This window comes from Ornithorhynchus anatinus, chromosome 19 (assembly GCF_004115215.2).
Source record: "Ornithorhynchus anatinus isolate Pmale09 chromosome 19, mOrnAna1.pri.v4, whole genome shotgun sequence".
NCBI classification, from domain to species: domain Eukaryota; kingdom Metazoa; phylum Chordata; class Mammalia; order Monotremata; family Ornithorhynchidae; genus Ornithorhynchus; species Ornithorhynchus anatinus.
This window is the reverse complement of record NC_041746.1, coordinates 12,276,909-12,296,518: the sequence shown is the minus strand read 5'-3', so window position 1 is coordinate 12,296,518 and position 19,610 is coordinate 12,276,909. Positions and strand designations below refer to the sequence as shown.

The following is a 19,610-nucleotide window of genomic DNA, read 5'->3' as shown; positions in this document are numbered from 1 at the left end:
GAACTACTTATCTAGTGACAGCCTCTCAGGGCACAATAAAATAATGCAGTGTGGCCTAGTGGAAAGAGCACAGGCTTGAGAGTCAGAAGCACTGGATTCCAATCCCAGCTCTGCCGTTTACCTCCTGTGTGAACCTGGACAAGTTACTTAACTTCTCTGTACCTCGGTTGGGGATTCAATACCTATATTCCCTCCTACTATGACTGTGAGCCCCATGTGGGACCTGATTATCTTATATCTACCCCAGGGCTTAGTCCAGTGATTGGCATATAATAATGCTGAACAAATATCACAATCATTATTTTTTTATTATTACTTACTATGTGCCAAGCACTGTGCAAAGCACGGGGGTAAATACCCTACAATCAGATTAGACACAGTTCCTATCCCACATGGGGCTCACTGTTTAAAGGGGAGGGAGAACAGGTATTTAATTTCATATTACAAAGGAAGAAACTGAGATAAACACAGAGAAATTCAGTGACTTGCACCCTAATATAGTGTCACATAGGGTCACATAGCACATCACAAATGTAAGAGATTCTGGGCAATGCCCCAGGGACTACAGGGGAAAGACCCCAGTAAGGTTTCCTACACAATTCCCTTCCCTTTTTCCCAAATCTCTTACACCTTGTCAACAGTTCAACTACTTAGACAATATGTTGGGGACAGGCAGGATAACCCAGAATATTGGTTTCTGGTGGGAAGGGACACAAGTGTCTTGCACCTCAATCAATACACACTGTCTTAACCCATATGAGAAATTCAGGAACACCCTCAGCTACATGGACAGGAAAAAGGAAACATGAAAACTTTCAATGGAGGATGAAGGGAAAGAGAACAGAAATATAAAAAACTCATTTCATCCAAGATTTAGCATAAAAATGCCCAAGTGGCTTGAATTAGCCCTTTTTTTAAAAAAAGTCAACGTATTCAGAACAAGTTCACTCAAAATATTATTGGGGGTGGGACTTACAAAAGGTATGAGAATGCCAGGTGGGACAAGAGAATATGAGAGTGAAAGAAGAGAAGACAATGGCATCATGCAAGGTAATGGGGATGATATCCCCACGATGGAAAACATGGATAATTAACAACTTGAGATAATCCAAGCAATTCATTTTAGCTAATAGTTTCAATCTGCTTTCCAAACAAATCTATAACCCCGTGGCCAACATTTATAGAGACAAACTGATTTGTTGGTCTCCTTTCATTTTCCCTCCAATTCTCTGGTGGGGATGCAGAAGAACCACAGAATGACCAGTAAGGAGGCAGCAGAAGGTGAATTTAAGGAGCCTCTGTGCAATCCAGAATTGGCTCTTTATAAGAGATCTTCTCTACGTGAACAGAGGGAATAAGAAGAAGGGATGAATGGAAGTGTTGCTGACAATAGAATACAGGAAGAGTAATGAAGGGCATGCTCCTGAAAAGAACCACCTCAGTACTTTTGCACTCTCAACGTCCCACTGAATTTCTGTATATATCAAATGACATTTCCATTCATTTTTGTATATATCAAATGACATCAAAAGCATTTCCTTTCTCTTATTTATGAATCATGTGACTATCTGCTTTGTGGGCAGGGATCGTGTCTATGAAACCCACTATACCCTCCCAAATGTTTACTACCAGGTTCTGCACCTAGTAGAGCTCAATAAATGCTACTTACTGGTTAAAAAATGTTCAATGTTCCTAATTTCACTTTTAGAAACCAAGAGCAGACCTAGCCTATTCAGATCTGCAGTATCTCTTTATGATAAAAACAGTGACCATTCTCCAAAAATGCCTATTCTTTCTGGAAAATAATAATGAATTTGGAATTTCTGAGTCAGTGACATCACAGAGAGGTGAGGATTGTGGTATGACAGTTGTTTAATATCAGTATCAAGGCAGTTCATTATGTGAAGAAACTAAACTCAGTCTGACCAACAGGAATTTTCCTGCTGGGGAAAGAAACTAGAATCTGACTGCAACACTCCTTGAAGAATGTAAAATGGGAAGACGGCACAAACTGCCCACAAGCCCTTGGGTTCTTAATGTGCAGGCGCTTGGTGAAACCTAAGCTCAGGATCATCTGCTCTACATAACAATAAACCAAGTTCTCATGCTTGTGCATCAATGTCTGCTGAATCAAAAGGACAGAACCAGGCCAGTTTGATAGTAATGAGGCATAAAATAGCCCAGAGCAGATTGGTTTTTTGCAGCAAAATAAGTACTTCAATCCCTAGCTCTCCTTTATTCATCCAACCACATCTTTAATCAATATGGTTTCCTTAAAATAGTAATCATTTTGGTTTTGAATGAGATGAGCAAAAAAAAAAACTACTGGTCTACACCTAAGAGTTTAAGATGCTTTAGAGACCTCAATCATTTCACCTACAAGATAGCTGTGTATAAACAAATCCTTGTGTTGCCCCAAAATTATGCTGTATCAACAGTTTTAAATAGAAATAATATTAGAGGGAAGATGGTTTGAAAACATCTGAAATAATGCATGGTTTCTATCACACCGGGTGAAATTACAGGAGGTTACAGGTGGTGAAATGAAGTGAAACTTCAAGACTGGTACTCCATTGTGGACATGGAACTTTTGATTGATGCTAAACCTTGATTAACAATTGCATTTCACTTGTTTCTCTGACATTTCTCTGTAATGGATGCTCATTATTTCCACTACTTAAAATCAGTTCTACTACAGGGATACTCTGGGATCTGACCACCCCACAATATGGGCAGCCTGGGGATACATCCTGTCAATTTACCCTAGTAGACATATGGCATGTCCCTAATCTACCTTCTCTTTCTCTCCTGTTCCTTATATCTCTCACCCACCTTCTGCATCACTCCCCTCCCTCCTTAGCTCCAGCTGTAGCATTAAGGGCAGGAACAGACCAGGTCACGATGGGGTCAACAGCAGTTGCTGCAGCATAACCGCCATCACCATTTGTCTCCCATAGGCTGGCTAGCCACAGCTGAGGTTGGGGTGGAGATGAAGTAGGGCTACAAGGGAGAAGGGAAGGGTGACAAGACAGGACTAGCTGCACTTGCAGTAAAGCCACTGCCATGACTCAAGTTCAAACATATGAATAAAAAACCCTGGAGTACTGAGGAATGTTGGGGAACAGGGGAGGAGGCCATTGAGCTCAGGATATGGTTAGGAGGGGATGGGCAGGAAAGTTGCTTGGAACAGACAGGGAAGGGGGAAAGAAATGGGAGGATGGGGAAATTTTACTTACCCACAGATCAAAGTGCTGGTTCTGGATTGGAACCCAACAAATTGCTTATAAGGCTAAAGGACAATAAACCACACGATCGATCGTTCACAAGACTGCCATATTTTTGAAGAATATAGCTCGGCTGCCGGGGTATGCCTGTAAACAATTAATTTTAAATACATGCAATTTGAAATCGTAATGTAGTAGGGATAATGGATTTTTCACACAACTATATGAAACACCCTTCCTACCAGACCCCCAATTCATTATAGCCAAGTTACAGCTACCATTCTAGTGTATTCCCTCTGAACTGCATAATGAATTATCTTGTAACAGATAATGGTACTTTACCATTCACACTAATCTTGGTGAGGGAGGTGAGAGTTGTCTTTCCCATCATAAAGAAGGTCAAATCATTTTTTATTGGCCACAGGGAAAATCCATGGTGTGTCTATGAAGGCTAAGTAAATAGGAGGCAATGTAGCCTAGTGGAAAGAAAATGGTTCTGGAAGTCAGCAGAGCTGCGTTCTAGTCTCAGCTCTGCTACTGGCCTATGGCAAGTCAGTTAACCTCTCTGGGCCTATTTTTTCATCTGCAAAATGGACATGAGCTATTACTTCTCCCTAAATTCTAAGACTGTGAGCCCTGTGTGGGACAGAGATTGGGTCCAATCTGATTACCCAGTACTTAATAGTGCTTTGGCCTATAGTAAACATTTCATAAATACCTTTCGATAAATGTGGAAATTGCCTTAATATCTTTGTCCTGCTCTAATGCTTAATCCATTCTATCGTCTTGCTTGTTTAGTGTTTATTTTGTGTCCAGTGTCAGATATGTCTTGCTTGATTAGAAATATGAGAAGTGACCTGTACTCACCTCCTGCTAAACACCTGCCATTCTTGTTAGCCTGTCCTGGAAAAAGCGACTTCTTTCAGGGACATGGGACAGATCCCTTGATCATAGCCAGAATACTAAAGTGTTCTAATTCCTAAGGAAAAAAAAATCCCTAAATCATCAGCCTCGAAAATGGAACGGCATAAGTCATGTGCTGCTCAGACATTGCTCAGTTTTGGAAAATTGCAGAGCTGGCCAATGAGGTCACCTTAAAAACAAGAACTCATCACCGTCTTATTTTAGTTATTACTGACAGCCTACCTCACCTTTCTCCTTACTTCTTTCCTTGGATGAGTGTGGTGAAAGACCATAGGGTTTTTTTTTCAAGTTATTATTTAACTCACAAAGTGGCAGACACTAAGTCCCACACAGAATTAGACAGTTTTATTGTGACCTAAAATAGCCTATGGTTTGCTTATTTTGCTAAGAAACCAGGAGCCTGAAAAACTAGTATTTAAAACCTTATTTCAAAAATCTTTTCATGTTGAAAAATTCCCCACAACATTAAGCCATATTAAATCACTGACTTCTGTTTTTGGCCTTTGCTCGTTGTCATACTATCCTATTTCCTGTTCCTGGAAGTCGCATGAAATAAAAATATTACAAATTGTCTTTCTCTTATTAAGAGCCCTTGATGCTAATGCACATCCCCAGTCGGTACCAGACAGAATGCAACACTTCCGACCTCAGCAACTAATGCTATTTTGACTTTGGGGCCTTAGGTTTTTGCTTTGCAGTCTCATATTCTTTCTCCTCACAAAAGAAATCCTGAACATAATGACCTAAGGTGAAAAAAATCCCTTGCACACGCCCCCAGTTTCAGTCTCTGAGATTTTTAAAGTCCACTCAGTTATTCCAAGTTGTTGATTTTTTCATCCTCAGAAAACTAAGTGGCTAGAGGTTCTTCTCACCCCTGTCTTGAAGCCCAGTGGGGATGAGGCAAACACTGCCTTAGCAACAGCAGTTTCCACTCCAATGAAGAAGCAAGCCCTAGCTGGTGAGTGTGTCCACCACTGTGGCCACATGGGCTTTGGGCCAGTGCTACATCTCTGGAGCTTCAACGTTTGCCTCAAGCCCATGTGGATCCCTGAGTCCTGGCTGTCTAGGAGGAGCTTGGATAGGATGGTTTCCCATATGAGGCTCCAGAGCCCCATCTGAGGGAAAGAAAACCAAAATACAGTGAATACTCAGGCCTATCTTGGGCTTCTCCCACCACTTTCCCTTTCTCCCCATCCTTTCGCATTACTCTCTGTCCCTTTCACCTCCATGACCCTTTCCTCTTCATTATCTTTCCTTTTTCCCCGTTGTCTTTTAACCTTGTTCCTTGAACTTCCACTGCCAAAGCCTGCCCCTTCTACCCTCGATGGCCCACCCCTAGTTTGCCTCCATAATCAAATTGGAAAATCAGTACTCCAATTTCTATCCTGGAAAAATCATTTATTAGAAACAGTTTGGTATATCTCCCATATTTATTTTCAAAACTGAGAGGTTAAATCTTTCTTTTTTTAAAAGAGGGACATTATACGTCAATAAATGAAGATAATTCTCACCCGTCTTCAAGACTGTAAGCTCACTGTGGGCAGTGAATCTGTCTGCCAACTCTGTTGTATTCTCCCAAGCGTTTACTATAGTGCTCTGCTAAGCACTCAATAAATTCCATTGATGATGATGATGACTGCCTTTAGAGGGCATAATCACTGAGTAAAAGATTTTGCTTTTAATAAACTTCAGAATTACAAAACAAACACAACTAACAAAAAATCTAACAGATAAAATGCATATTAAAATGACTAAACTTTTTTAAGAAACCAAGTTTCTAGGAACAAAAATCTTTATTAAAATGAATATAAAAATAGGCATTAATCAGCGCAACCACCAATTTCTCCCCATCTCTCTTCTAGCTGCTTCCACCTAGGAAAACTACCCAAGAGATATGCTAACAGTAGCAAATCCCAGGCCAACTACTCTGGAAGCTATCTGGATGTGTCTCATCTGCTCTATTAAAGAAAACTCAGCTTTCCTTTGTGCTGCACAGAAATAACCATCTTTAACCCTTTTTTTGCTACTTTGTCCAAAGCTGGAAGCAACCCTGCCCCATGGGTAGTGGAGGTTGGATTATTGCAAGGGACCTGCCTTGTTCACTATTTGTTGGACAAATCTGTAGACTCCTGTTCTGTAGGAAAAATGAATGATAGTGACAAACTAACCACAAAAAGCACACTAACAGAAATCAACCACACAGGAAATGAAGGAAGGCACCAAAACAAAAAAACTTGATGTTGGGAAGGAAGACAGGTGGCAACAAAAGGGTTATTTGCATTCATGGTTGGAGCATAACTATTTCACTTGGACTTTATACATTGGTAAGGTGTTTCCAGGACACAATTATGGCTATCACATGCAACTCTTGGTTGTGCTGCACTGTAACTTTTGCATCTGAATCTGCATGAAGCCAATTGCTAGCTTAGTCATCCAACTCCTTAAAGGGCACAGAACACTCAACTGGCAGCTAAAACCGTGAATAGGCATTTCGCTGCTGCTGCTGTTGAGATGGTTGCTGGGCTTGCTGTTGCTGTAGGCGAACCTGCTGGGAATAAGGATCTTCAAGAGACTTCACAAAAATGGTGGTTTTGGGCCCAGTTTTCCACACGATCCCATTGGAGTCCTTCACTGAAGACTCCACTGTGATGTTGTGAGTGCCAAGGATAGCAAAGTTCAGGAGGAACTGAGTGCTGAAGTAATCATTGTGTGGCTCTACCCTCTGCTCCATCTCATTGGTCATGTTGTCGAGGGGAATCTGGAATAGAAGAACCATTAGACTCTTCCCGGAAATAATCCATTCCTGGAAATAATCTGTTACCAATCTCCTGATATGTGGCCCTTGATTTTAACTGGGGTTAAAGATAACAGTCCTAAAAGTCAGGACGCAACCACTTCTGACTCTCAGGGCGTTTAATCTACCTGAGGCTGGAAAAACCCAAGAATAAAAGTAAACTACCTGACAAATATTTTCCAGAAGTCAAACAATACTTACTGAATGCTTACTCTGTGCAGAGTACTGTACTAAGCATTTGGGAGAGCAAAATATAACATAATCAGTAGACATGTTCCCTGCCCACAACAAGTTTACAGCCTAGAGGTGAAGAGACATTAATATTTATAAATATATTAATTTACGGATATGTACTTAAGTGCTGTGGGGCTGAGGGTGAATAAAGGGTGCAAATCCAAGTGCAAGGGTGACATAGAAAGGAGTGGGAAAAGAGGAAATGAAGGTTTAGTAGGGAAGGCCTCTTGGAGGAGATGTGCTTTGAATAAGGTTTTAGTGATGGTCTGTCGGACATGAAGAGGGAGGGAGTTCCAGGATGTGGGCAAGGGATCGGCGGCAAGACAGACAAGATTGTGATACAGCGATTAAGTGGAGGTGAGGAGGTGGTTCTTTTCTTGTCTTATGTTATTTCAACAATAATTGTGAGGCCTTTTTTCCTAATTTATTTTAGTATTTGTCCATTTCCCAATTCACCTTTGGCCACCTGTTTCAGACTGACCTGTAGCTCACCACCTCTAAACAAAGATTTATGAAATCATTAACTTAATTGGCTAGTTTGAGGCCTTAGACTTCAGACTAGGGAATGAAGTCCATCTGTTTATCCAAAGTCTGGCAAGTGATAGGAAGAAAAATTCTTCTCAGATTGTGTTATACAAACTAATCTGGGGAAGATCTTCCCTTGGATTTTTTTTTTCTTTTTTAAATAAATGATCTGCTGTGTGACCTTGGATAAGTCACTTAACTTCTCTGGGCCTCAGTTCCCTCATCTGTAAAATGCGGATTAAGAGTGTGAGCCCCATGTGGGACAGGACTGTGTCCAACCTGATTAACTTGTATCTACCCCAGTACTTAAGAAGAGTGCTCGGCACATAGTAAGTACTTAACAAGTACCACAATTATTATTATCAAAATAAATTGCTAGTTCTGTGAAGGTAAATGATCACTGCTACACTCTGTTAAATGCTACATTTCTAGGAAATGGACAATACTGATACCTTTTTTTTCCCATACAATTCACATCACAGGGCATCCTTCTCCCTTTGGAAAAGGGCAATTTCAATAATAATTCTTATTTTCAAAAGCACCCAATCTGAACTCTCTCTAGCTATTATTTGACTTCCTTCTAATTGGGGGTAGCTGTCTTCAAGCATTAGTGCCAGGAAAGAAACATCAGCAACAGTGAAAAGGGGGATACCTATTCACAGCTCATCATTACAAATGGATACTAGAACTGGTAACTAACAAAGCTACAAAAACCGTCTGCTAGAGAAACCCATCGCTCAAATCTACAGAAGCCCCTCTGTAGCACAGCTTGCTTCTCCCAGTTTCTGCCAATTAGGAAGTTGGGTCTTGTGGCATTGGCTGTTGTGACTACTGGATGCTGAGCAGCCTTGCCTGGATGGCAAGGCGCACAGAACTCCTTTACTGCTAAGGCATGTACACTTGTCTTTTTACACCGTTTTCTGCTTACGTTCCTTGTCTGTGGTATACTAACCACTCTGGTCAACCAGCCCTCCCTCCCGCCCTGCCCCCAACACTTATTCTTAGATTGTGCGCTTCTCTGGGGGCCTATTTTTCAATCCATTAGGCAACTTTTTGATCTCCAAATGTGTCTAACTCTTCATTTCCTATCTTTTTAAAGAGTTTTCTCTCTAAAGCAGAACAGTCCCTCTGTTCCCATGATTACTTAGTCTTTAAAAAAAAACCCTTTCTGTGGAACTCTGGGTTTAGAACCCAGGTCTCCTGCCTCCCTGTCCCATGTGCTTTTCCAGGGGGCCACATTGCCTTCCTGAGATAGGAGAATAAGGTGGACAAGTCTCCCAACTTCCAGTCAGCTTCCTTCTGAGTGGGAAAAGTGGGCAATCAAGACAGGTGATAAGGGAAAAGGTAATGGCCTTAGTTTCACAAATCTATTTCAATGGGAGTGATCATCCCCACTGCCCTGTCCCTGAGTGGGCACTCAAGGTGAGCAAAGAATTGGCCACTGGCTTTGTAGCGATAAAGTGACAAGACCTTAAATAACTTCAGAGAAATCATTGTAACTACCATTATGGAAGGAACAAAATAGTCAAGGGCTAACTGAATATCCTTGCTAACATCTCTTCTTTAGCCTACGTCTACCAAGGCATATACTCTGTGCGACAGACGAGAAGATAAGTTGGGTGAGGGTAGTGACTGTTTTCTAATAATGAATAATTTCAGTGAAATAAATTTCAAAAACCACTCTCTTCAATCAATAGTATTAATTGTGTTCTGTGTGCAGAGCTTTTTACTAAGCACTTGGGAGAGTACAAATAGTTTTAGAAGGCATGACATCTGCTCTTGAGGAATTTAAAATCAAGTTGGGGAGAAAAACACTAAAATAAATTAAAGAAGTGAAGGAATGGATACATACACGAGTTAGTGCTTAAGTAATAGGGTAACATAAGTACACACGTGTTACGGGAGGTTTTGAGCATTTAGTGTTTATGTGACTACGAAATGCGGATATATGAGAGGATATAACCTGAGAACAACTGAAATTAAACCAGGGCTATGGCTTTGAAAATGGGGAGAGTTTTGGTCTGTCGGATTTGAAGGAGGATGGCATTCCAATCAGAAAATTGACCCAGGCAGCAGAATGAACATTGGAATGGTGAGGGGCTAGACTGAAGGCAAGGAGAACAGTGGTTGTTGGGAGGGTGGTGCAATAGTCAAGCTGGGACACGGTTCTGGTGGCTGTTGGGATGGAGTAGAAGGGGCAGATCCTAGATACGTTGTGGAAGAAAAACCGACAGATCTGGTGAGTTGCAATGAGGGGAGTTTTGCAGGTTGAAGAAGGGTAACTGCAGCAGTAGCAGCTTCTCCTTTCACAAATCACTTGCCTTAAGGCGAATGGAAAAACTCTTTCCATCTCACAGCAAGCATGTCAAGTTCAAAAATCCTCTGAAGGTGTCTGTGATCTATGGGGAACTGTCACAGCAGGGAAGTGGGAGGAGAGGCTCAGTCAAGCCTGCCTCACCCCCACCTCAGCTGGCAGCCATCTGGTTCCTTGCTTCAAATGAAGGAGCTGCCACTGCTGGGGAGCTGCTCTCCAAGCTTCTGGGGGTACTGACATTCTGATTGCAGTCCCCCAACTCCAGAAATCCCAGAAAGTAGCCTCCTTGAATAAGTCTTTCTTCTAAGCTGGGAACAAGGAGCAATAAACAGCCAGGAGAGTGGGTTTGGCTGTGCTTCTGCAGTGTTACTGCAGTTATTGTCTCTGTGAGCTACTTATTTATCTACTTCATCCTTCCATGCTCCTGTTCCCGCCAGCTGTATCCTTATTCCTTCTCTCACTCCCACTATTTGTAAATAATTTGTGCCTGCCTGTTTCTGACATTTCTACTCTCCCCAAAACTTAGTACTGTGCGCTGTGCTATGGGCACTCAATTTGTATCACTGGGTGATTGAGAAGATCATCTAGAGGACAAACTATAGTTTGTGAGGCTCCTGCTGGCCTTTCAGTAGGAATGTGTCTCTCTCTGCCTGACCTTCAGTGTCCATCTCTCCACCTCTCACTGTTCATCACTTTCCATCTGTCTAGTCTAGTCTAACTAATCTTGGATCACCTGCAATTTCTAAGAAATTAATAGAGATAGCATTTGCTCCTTGTCTCCACTTCATCTAGAGCCTTATTGGCAATCTATATGGAACTGAGAAAAAGATGTCTTAGGGCAAATAAACGTGATCTGGTGGGATACACTTTGGGAGGACACACATTTAATGCCGTGGCTTGGGTGGGTGAAATAATCTTATTGATATTTAAACAGAACTTGTCTACATCACCAAGTACCCACAAAATGAGAAGCTGTCCACATGAAAGAAAATGGACAAAAAACCAAACATCTTTCCCTAGAAAGAATCCACAGCATTCACCTTCAGTTCATCAGTGAATCCCATTTTCATCTCGAGAATGTTAAGAATAATTTCATAAGATGGAAGAATTTTTTTTTAATTTTTATCATTCTATTCGGGAAGTGATGAAATGGTAAATTTTTGCACTAAGAAAAACTGAAAAATCCATATTTTGCTCAACTGCAATGAGCCTGAAAACAACCTCCCTAACACTAGTGTTTCTGTTCCACCTTACCTTATAGTCTTGTCCAGATTTGCTCTGTAGAGTTGAAGACACATTTAGACACACTGATTGAATTTTACGGAAGAGTCCTGGTTTGGTTCCGTGTTGAACTACGCCCTCTACTTTTAAAGCCAGTTGCTGGTTGCTCTGGACAGCAATTGGCTCTGCAGGGTTCCGGGGAGATGGTGACAGAGCCAGCTGGAACACAAACATTGGGATCAACTCCAACTCCTGATGGCTAGTTTTCTCTATTCAGAGAGTGCTTAACTCTGGTCATTTGCTGCCAGTTACAAAGGGAAGCCAAGGAAATGGTGACTCTCTCTTTATAATCCCTGTCCACAAAGGGCTACCCATAAGGCCAAAAGATCCTTTCCTTACTTTTTTGTTAACTAGTGGTTAACTTTCTTAGCCAAAAGGGAAGGAAACAGTGCTAAGCAAGGCACCTGTCCTTCCTGTGAGAGTCAACAGAGTACATTACTAGAAGGTGAATGAACTCAGATGCCCTCCTTCAAGCCAAGCTACCCTCTCAGCCTAAACGCACACACACACACACTCTCTCTCTCTCTCTCTCTCCGCTCCCCCACCCCCCACTCCAGGGACTGATTCTTCAGGGGTATGCCATTTTCTGCTTCATGCTTTTCAAAGGTGAAGCAAGTGGTTTACATGCATTTCCATGTTTAGCTGCCCTACTTTTTGTCTCTCACAATTTTATATACACAACTTTAAATGACTGCAAATAGACTTAAGACCAGAGGATTACTTTCACAGTCAAATCACTCTACAACAGAAGACAAAGTAGGTGACTCAAATGTCAGTTTTAACACCCTGAATTAAGCTAGAGCATGCTTATGTTCAATGGGTTAAAACCAAGGACTCCTCCTGTTGCAGTGTCAACTGGGCCAAGATTTACCAAATGTCATAAAGTTAACTGCCAAAAACCCAACGATTTTCCAACGTACGAAAGCCAATCTAAAAACCTCTGCCAAATTAGCATTCCTTTTGCAACAAAAATTTATAGACGTTAGGGCACTGATGCTTTTAGAACTTTTCTATCTCTAGGATGCTTTATATGTGGCTCAGGCCCAGGCCAACAAATGGTGAGCTAGGCATAGGAAGTGGTGCTGCCATGCATACCAGAAAAACAAATGTGCTCCCTGAGACTACAAGTTTCACCAGCCCACAATACCAATTTTGCAGAAGTGCCACCCTGTGCATATGCAGTCTCACCCACCTGGAGAAGTGTGGGCAGGCCCTTTTGGGTATGGCTGATTTTAAGGCCATGTTTGATCCACAAGTCCTGAGGTTCAGCTTGGGCTAGGCTGAGCCTCAAGGCTTTGGCCAATGCAAGACTTTACTTTCCACACATGCACTTGCCACTCTGAGTTGGCTACCTCCTCAGATCAAACCTGACTGATTTGGGAGAGAAAAAATCTGAGTAAGCCCAGGTTGATGGCCAGAAGATGTTGGGTGCAACAGATGCTTGTTTGATAACAGTTTGGGGGAGGCCATGTCTTAATTAGTTGCCCTGGGATAGGGTTATTTTGCCTAAGCAGGAGGATATCACTGAATGAATTAAAACTGAACTGGAGTACTTTGAAAACACAGTCTGACTTCCATCTGAATTTGCACTACATAAGTAGCATCAATCTAGAGGTGACACACTCTTCTAAAAGAATAGGATAAGCAATTCTGGAGAAAGTCTTTCTTTTTCCTTCAAGCTCTTAAGAGCTCCATATTACTACCAAATATTATTGATAAAATTAGTCAAATAGACTATATTCTAAAGAAAATGTAAAAATCTTCAAAAGATTTATTATGAAGTACAATATTTACATTGTACTTCCTATGCCTGTGTGGAAAATATTTACTGATAGGACCTACCCTGTAAATCAATTTTAAATCATCCATCTATTCCTCAGAAGTTTTATTCTTTTTTTTCGTCTCATAAATCTAATTCTTTAAATTGGGGCTTTTACTGGGTTTTCTGAGTGATGCCAGTGCATTATTAATAGCTCAGCTTGCCCTTCTCAGATTCTAGTGTCTCCTGCCTCAACAACAAATAGGAACAGCAGAGGTTTCTCTTGGGATAGTGCTCACTCCAGGAAAACAGCACTTTCAGTGTGCAGCAGGAAAAGTGAACTCTATCAGAAGATAGCACTGGGTAAAATTTGAAGCTGACATCGCTTTTAAACAGGGAAAAAAAACCCCAAAGGCCTTAACCGTTGTGAAGTGAAAACAGATAAAACTGAGGTTTTTGTCCTGGGATGCTGAAGCCTAAAATCAAGGCAGGTCTTTTGGTCAAGAGTGAGGGGAGGCATAGGGGTGAAGAGGTAATGTGATCATTTGTTGAAAAAGATGAAGTACCACAGGAAAAGGAAAGGGCAGGCCAACCACTCCCTCAGCAAGCTTGGCTATGGCCCAATCTTGGAGGAGGTGCTAAACCCACTCTAGACTCTCTCCTCTATGGCTTAGTTGCAAAGAAAGATGCTTATGTTGGTGAGAGGTAATATGCCTTTAAATCCAGGCATTTATCATGGTGTTGTGTCAGTTGGCATGAAAAAGCAAGTGTGGGTCTACCCTTCCCACAACACCTGCAACAACAGACAAAAGGAGAGAAGGGGATTATGGTTGAGGTGCCCCATGCCCCCTATCTGTACTGGGGGATTGTAGAAGAGTCACCTTCTAATTGTAGAAAGACATTCGACTAAAAAATTCTCCCCTAACTCTCCGAGATATGATTTGATTTCTTACCTTAATACTAGTGGACTGTAGTTTCTGGAAAAAATACCTTTGAAATGAAAGGGGAACTTTCAGCACAGCAATGACGGCATTGCAGAGGCAAGCTGTATGCTGCAACAAAGAAAACCAACAAGCCCAAACGATCAATCTTTCCAGCATTAATGCCTGACAATTACAGAAAATTGTCTTCAGGAAACATGTATGATTACATACTTTTACAAAATTCTTCAGTGGGACTGGTGTCAAGACCATCTTATTTTTTTAAATGTGTTTTGGAGAAAAATAAGCTTTAATCAGATAATTTTTACCATGTGACTGCTGTAGTAGATCTCAAAGGGTTACCAATTAAAAGCGACATTTTAATGAGCACTTACCTCGTGCAGAACACTGCACTAAGCACTTGGGAGAGTATAATATAGTTGACAGTCATGATTCCTGCCCACAAAGAGCTTACAGTCTAGTAGGGAGACAGATAATAAAATAAGATACAGAGTAGGAAACCAAAGAGAATAAGAACACGTACACAAGTGCCCTGGGGTGGAAGTGAACTGAATATCAAAGTGTTAGGAGTCATCTCCCCTCTCAGGATGGCACCTGAAGAGTTTCCAGCACTCTACCAGTCTCGACTATGGGAGACAGAGTCATGCAGAGGCCTATCCATTCCATTCCTAGCTTGGGCAGAGCTAGCAAGTGGAAAGTAATCTGCTACATGTCAAAACTCACCTGCGCTGGGCAGCAGCAGCATGGGAGAGAGTTGAGGGCAGAAACTCAAGTTTACTGCACAGGAGGCAATAGTAAACCATTTCCGTATTTTTACCTAGAAAACTCTATGGATATACTACCAGCGCAGTTGCAGATGGAGAGTGGGGCATTCTGGCAGAGATGTATCCATATAGTCGCTACAGGTCGGAGATGACTCTACAGCACAAGACAAGGAGTCACCTAGCTCTCCAACTCCATATTCTCACCATCACCCCTGCTTCTAGGGAGGATGATATCTTATCCAGCTGACAGAGAGCAAAATTCTTGAATGCACAAAAGGGCAACTACAGGTCAAAGAATTTTCCAGATTTCCAAATGGAATGAAAATGTAATTTAGGGTTGAGGTACTAGCTTTAAAAAAAGTAGGGAGAACTCATAAGTTGTTTTTGTCATTTATACAGATTTTCAAAGAATTTAAGTGTGTGCAAATACACCATGCATATTGGTTATTATGCCTCAGTCCTAATATTGGCGATAGCTCGAATAACAAAATCCTTCAGATAACTTGTAAATTCTTTGGGGGTAGGGCTTCACTTCTTTGTCTATTACATTCTTTGAAGAACTTAGAATAATGCTCTGCACAGAGAAGGCACTTTAAAACACTACTATTAGTCTTATTTCCAAAATCTGTATTGGTGCAAAAATACATGTTGGTACTTCCCTAAAATTTAAGGGTCTTTTAAACATAAATTTTTACAACGCACTACAGGTTTTTGGATTTTGCTCTCCAGTGTACAACCTCACTTGAAAAACTAGCAGGGGTACTTAGTGTGTACAAGGGTCTTAAAAGGAAAAGAAGAAAGCTGGTTAGAGTTTACTTTGGGAGCACAGAGACAATAAAGCCTGGTTGGGGGGGGAAGGCATACTGTTAAGTTCAGCAAAGACAATAAAACAAAAAAATGCTGTCAAAATATGGCTTTTAAATATTTCCAGATTATATCGCTGGGAAGGAGGAAGGAGAAAAGGATAGAGGGCCTGGGAATTTGTGGTTGCAGGCCAGAAAGTAAATAATGTGAAGACAGTGTCTGCCTTGAGGATGAACTAAAATGATTTAGCTAATTTTTAAATTTAGAGAGATGCTAATCAGCTTATAGATTAAACAATTTGGAAATTTCAGATGAGGTCAAAAGTTTGAGACCTTCAGAAGACAGCAGATCTTATGTGACCATAAAATGAACTATGCAGTACTCCTTCAAGGCTCCAATTTAATTTGTGCTTTTGTTTATTGAAGTCCCCAGGAAACAAAGAGTCAAGAAGATAGCACTGAAAAGAAGCCATGAGCATTATCAGGCCTGTATTTGCTTGTATTCTCTGATGACCAGTACTGATTACTGACACATTATACCTGTGAAATGCAATCGGCATGGGGGTTGGGTCACTGCTGAAACTGGAATACACAGCTTTTCACAAGTACAATAAAATTTGTGCCTAATGCACATGATGACCAAATGGCATCTTTTACCAGAAGAATATACAATTTTAACAGTGGCAGAGTACCTGGCAATGCATTTAGTTAATACAGATGAAACTTGCAAAAGACTGAGGCGGTAGGGAGGGGAAAGATGCGTAGTGGGGAAGAACTGAATAGGGGACTACAAATACTGATAAGACTTTATTTTTGATTCCAAATCACAGGAAGGAATCTGGTCCTGCCCCATCTTGCCTCCAAGTAGATTGTCAAATTAGTCAATAGCATTTAGTGAGTGCAGAGTACTGTATTAAGCATTTGGGAGAATACAAGAGATAGTATACATGAATTATCATCCATCAAAGATGGATTTTACTTCCCCTACATTTAAGTATCTATAGGGAAAGAGGGAGAAAATTCAAAAATATTAATTAGTACACATAAAACAGCAGGGATGGCTGGAAAAACATTCACATGAGTAAATTAAAACGTCAATTTTAAATTGTAAGTCTTGCACCAATGCCTGAAAGTCAGAAAATTTGAGGTCTGTGATACCAGTATGACTATGAAATTCCAGGAAAAGGCCCTCCACGGAGGAATCCTTGTTTCTCTTTTCCTGAAGATAGAATAGGACCCTCAGACTGGTCTTCATTACAGTCCAGGGCTTACAATCCTCAGCACACAATAAGAGCTCAGTAAATACCATTGATTGATGATGCCATATAAGGAAAGAGGAGATAACTAAGGTAAGGCCCAAGCCTTAAGTGATTTAATAAGCCCAAATCAAAACCAGGATAAACACTTAGAAGCAACCAGATTGTTGCTCCTTATGTGGCAAAATTATTATGACATTCCAAGCCCTCTTTATTCGTAATTTTTATATCTATCTGCCCCTCCAGACTGTGAGCTCCTTAAGGGCAGGGAACATGTCTAACAACACTTTATGTTTTACTCTCTCAAGCGCTTACTACATCACATAGGAAGCACTCAAATATGATTGATAAAACATGAATAGAACCAAGAATAGATGCAGAGGTTTGACAATATGCTGCTGCTCTGATAAGTCTACCAAAGCCCAAGAAAGAAACTGAGGTCAAAAAGGGAGGGTCAGGATTGTTCAAACACACATAGAACAGAACAAAAGGCAGAAATCAGTCAAATGATAGGGCTGGAATTAAACCTTTAGCACAGAAAATTGGCTTAACTTCCTTGTTTAACTTGAACTTCATTTTTAATAGAACTTTACTTATTTAATTCCACTCATTCTATATCCCACTAGCACAATCTCTGATCCACTTCTCACCTTCAATCCACTCTTGTAAGTGGACTGATATACACATAGATATACATACACACATACATATGTTTGTTTTTATATTGACTATGTTAGCTTAGTTTCATCAGGAAGAATAAATATTTATTAGTGGCCATGGGAACGTAATACTGCACATACCTATTATGCAGTAAATTTCTGGAGGGCTGTGCCTATTCTTTGAATATGTGCAAATACCCAGTAAAATTCTATGCACCTGTTCATTAAAAACTCGTTGATTGAAAATGTATTTCAGAGCGAATGATCTCTCTAATAAAGAACCTATATTCTCTTCTCAAAATATATACTAAAATATTGCAACTTGCCATGTAAGATACAGGAGCGTATTTCCGGTTCAGTGACTCCACTTCCTCCAAGACATGATTATATACCGACATCATTCTTCTTTCATATTCACTATCAGCATGCAATGCTCCACTAGAACTATATTCCTGAAAACTGAAGACACTATTTATTACAAAAATCAATATCCAGAGCATATTTCTCTAAATACTTTAGAAGGAATAAGGTAGAAGAATTTAATATTCTCATTTAAACAGGACTCAAAACGAATTGGCTGAAAAATGATATCTACTGAAAGGAGGGTAATTTTTAGGCTGCAATCTCCATTTAAACCATGAACTGTAAGGAAAACCCCAAAACCCAAGAATTGCAGCAAAAAACAACATTCCTCTGTTGCTAAGGCAAGCATAGAAAATGCAAAGTGATTTGCTAAATGAAGGAAACTGGGTCTACAGCAACATGTTCATCCCAATTTCAAATGGCTGCTAAAGGATCTTTTCCTCTTCTGCTTCGTATTTTATGGCAGTAGCAGCAGGAACCTAGAGGGGAAACCAAATGCTTCGGGACAAAGCACAACAGAGCAACAAAGAACACTAGGACAATTCTACTCCTTTTTCCACTCAAGGAAAATGGAAAAAATGAGTTCCTTCTGAGAAATTTATGGTGCTATGGGTAGAATCTCACTGATTCTCTAATAATGGAGCAGTTGTATTGTCCCAAGTTTAGAGACTTGTCCACAGGCAAAAAGACTGTTATGGAGCTAAAAACATGATACACAAGCCCCTTAGTTTTCTGATCCAATATCCTCCTCAACAGACAACGCTGGTAGTCACCATCCTAAATAATAGATATTTATTAAGGAATAATAATCATCATAATAATAATGATTGTGATATTTGTTAAACACTTACTATGTGCCAGGTACTGTACTAAGCACTGGGGAAGACACAAGCAAACTGGGATGGACACAGTCCCTGTCCCATATGGTGCTCACAGTCTGTCCCCATTATAAAGATGAGGTAACTGAGGCCCAGAGAAATGAAATGACTTGCTCAAGGTCACACAGCAGATAAGTGGCACAGCCGGTATTAGACCCTGGGTTTCTGACTCCCAGACCCATACTCTATCCACTAGGCGACATCACTTGTCCTTGCGAGTACTCACCGGCAATTTAAACTGCCTCTGCAGGGGGCAGAGACATTTTAATTTGCTTTGTACAGGGTATATGATCAAAAAGAGATACCACCAACACAGACATAAAAAGAACATGCAGAGAAAGTCATTCAAACACTGAACATTCATCACATAAGCAGAGAAGGTACATAATGTAGCAGATCTCAAAATTAATCATCATTAATTTACTCCTGGCTGACTATAATTTTAGGCTGGAGTTGGAGTTTAACAGACTAGACTAGTAACTATAGATTGAAAGAGGGCGGGATTTTGGGTTTGCCTACAACTCTTGGGGGTTATCATTCTTGGTAGTGCTAGGTACTGCTTGCCCCGGTTCAAAAGGGTAGACTACATTTTACTGCAACATACTGGAACTTGTACTTTTCAATGTGTTTTCAACTCTATATGCCAGGATGACCTGCTCATAACAAGTATTCTAGGGATGTTTAGAATGGTGACTTTTATTTTGCTTAGGACTTCCTGACATTCCTATTTTCTATAATCCAAACAGGGAAAATTTCAAAGCCTGAAATGTACAAGAAATCTTTTTTTTTAAATGGTATTTGTAAAGCGCTTACTATGTGCCAGGCACTGAATAAAGTACTGTGGTAGATACAAGCTAATCAAGTTGGACACAGTGCATGTCCCACATAGCA

General features: G+C 40.7%; 1 protein-coding gene across 1 annotated transcript in view; it reads right to left on the bottom strand.

Moving 5' to 3' along the window:
- Positions 1 to 4,478: 4,478 nt before the first annotated feature.
- Positions 4,479 to 19,610, bottom strand: part of INTS7 (integrator complex subunit 7) — a 49,814-nt gene continuing 34,682 nt past the window's right edge. The window contains exons 17-20 of the mRNA XM_001510110.5: positions 17,805 to 17,937; positions 14,009 to 14,107; positions 11,270 to 11,455; positions 4,479 to 6,906 (exon numbers count right to left, since the gene is read on the bottom strand). Coding sequence (XP_001510160.1) covers positions 6,619 to 6,906; positions 11,270 to 11,455; positions 14,009 to 14,107; positions 17,805 to 17,937 — 706 coding nt within the window. The 3' untranslated portion in view covers positions 4,479 to 6,618. The remainder of the gene's footprint in view (positions 6,907 to 11,269; positions 11,456 to 14,008; positions 14,108 to 17,804; positions 17,938 to 19,610) is intronic.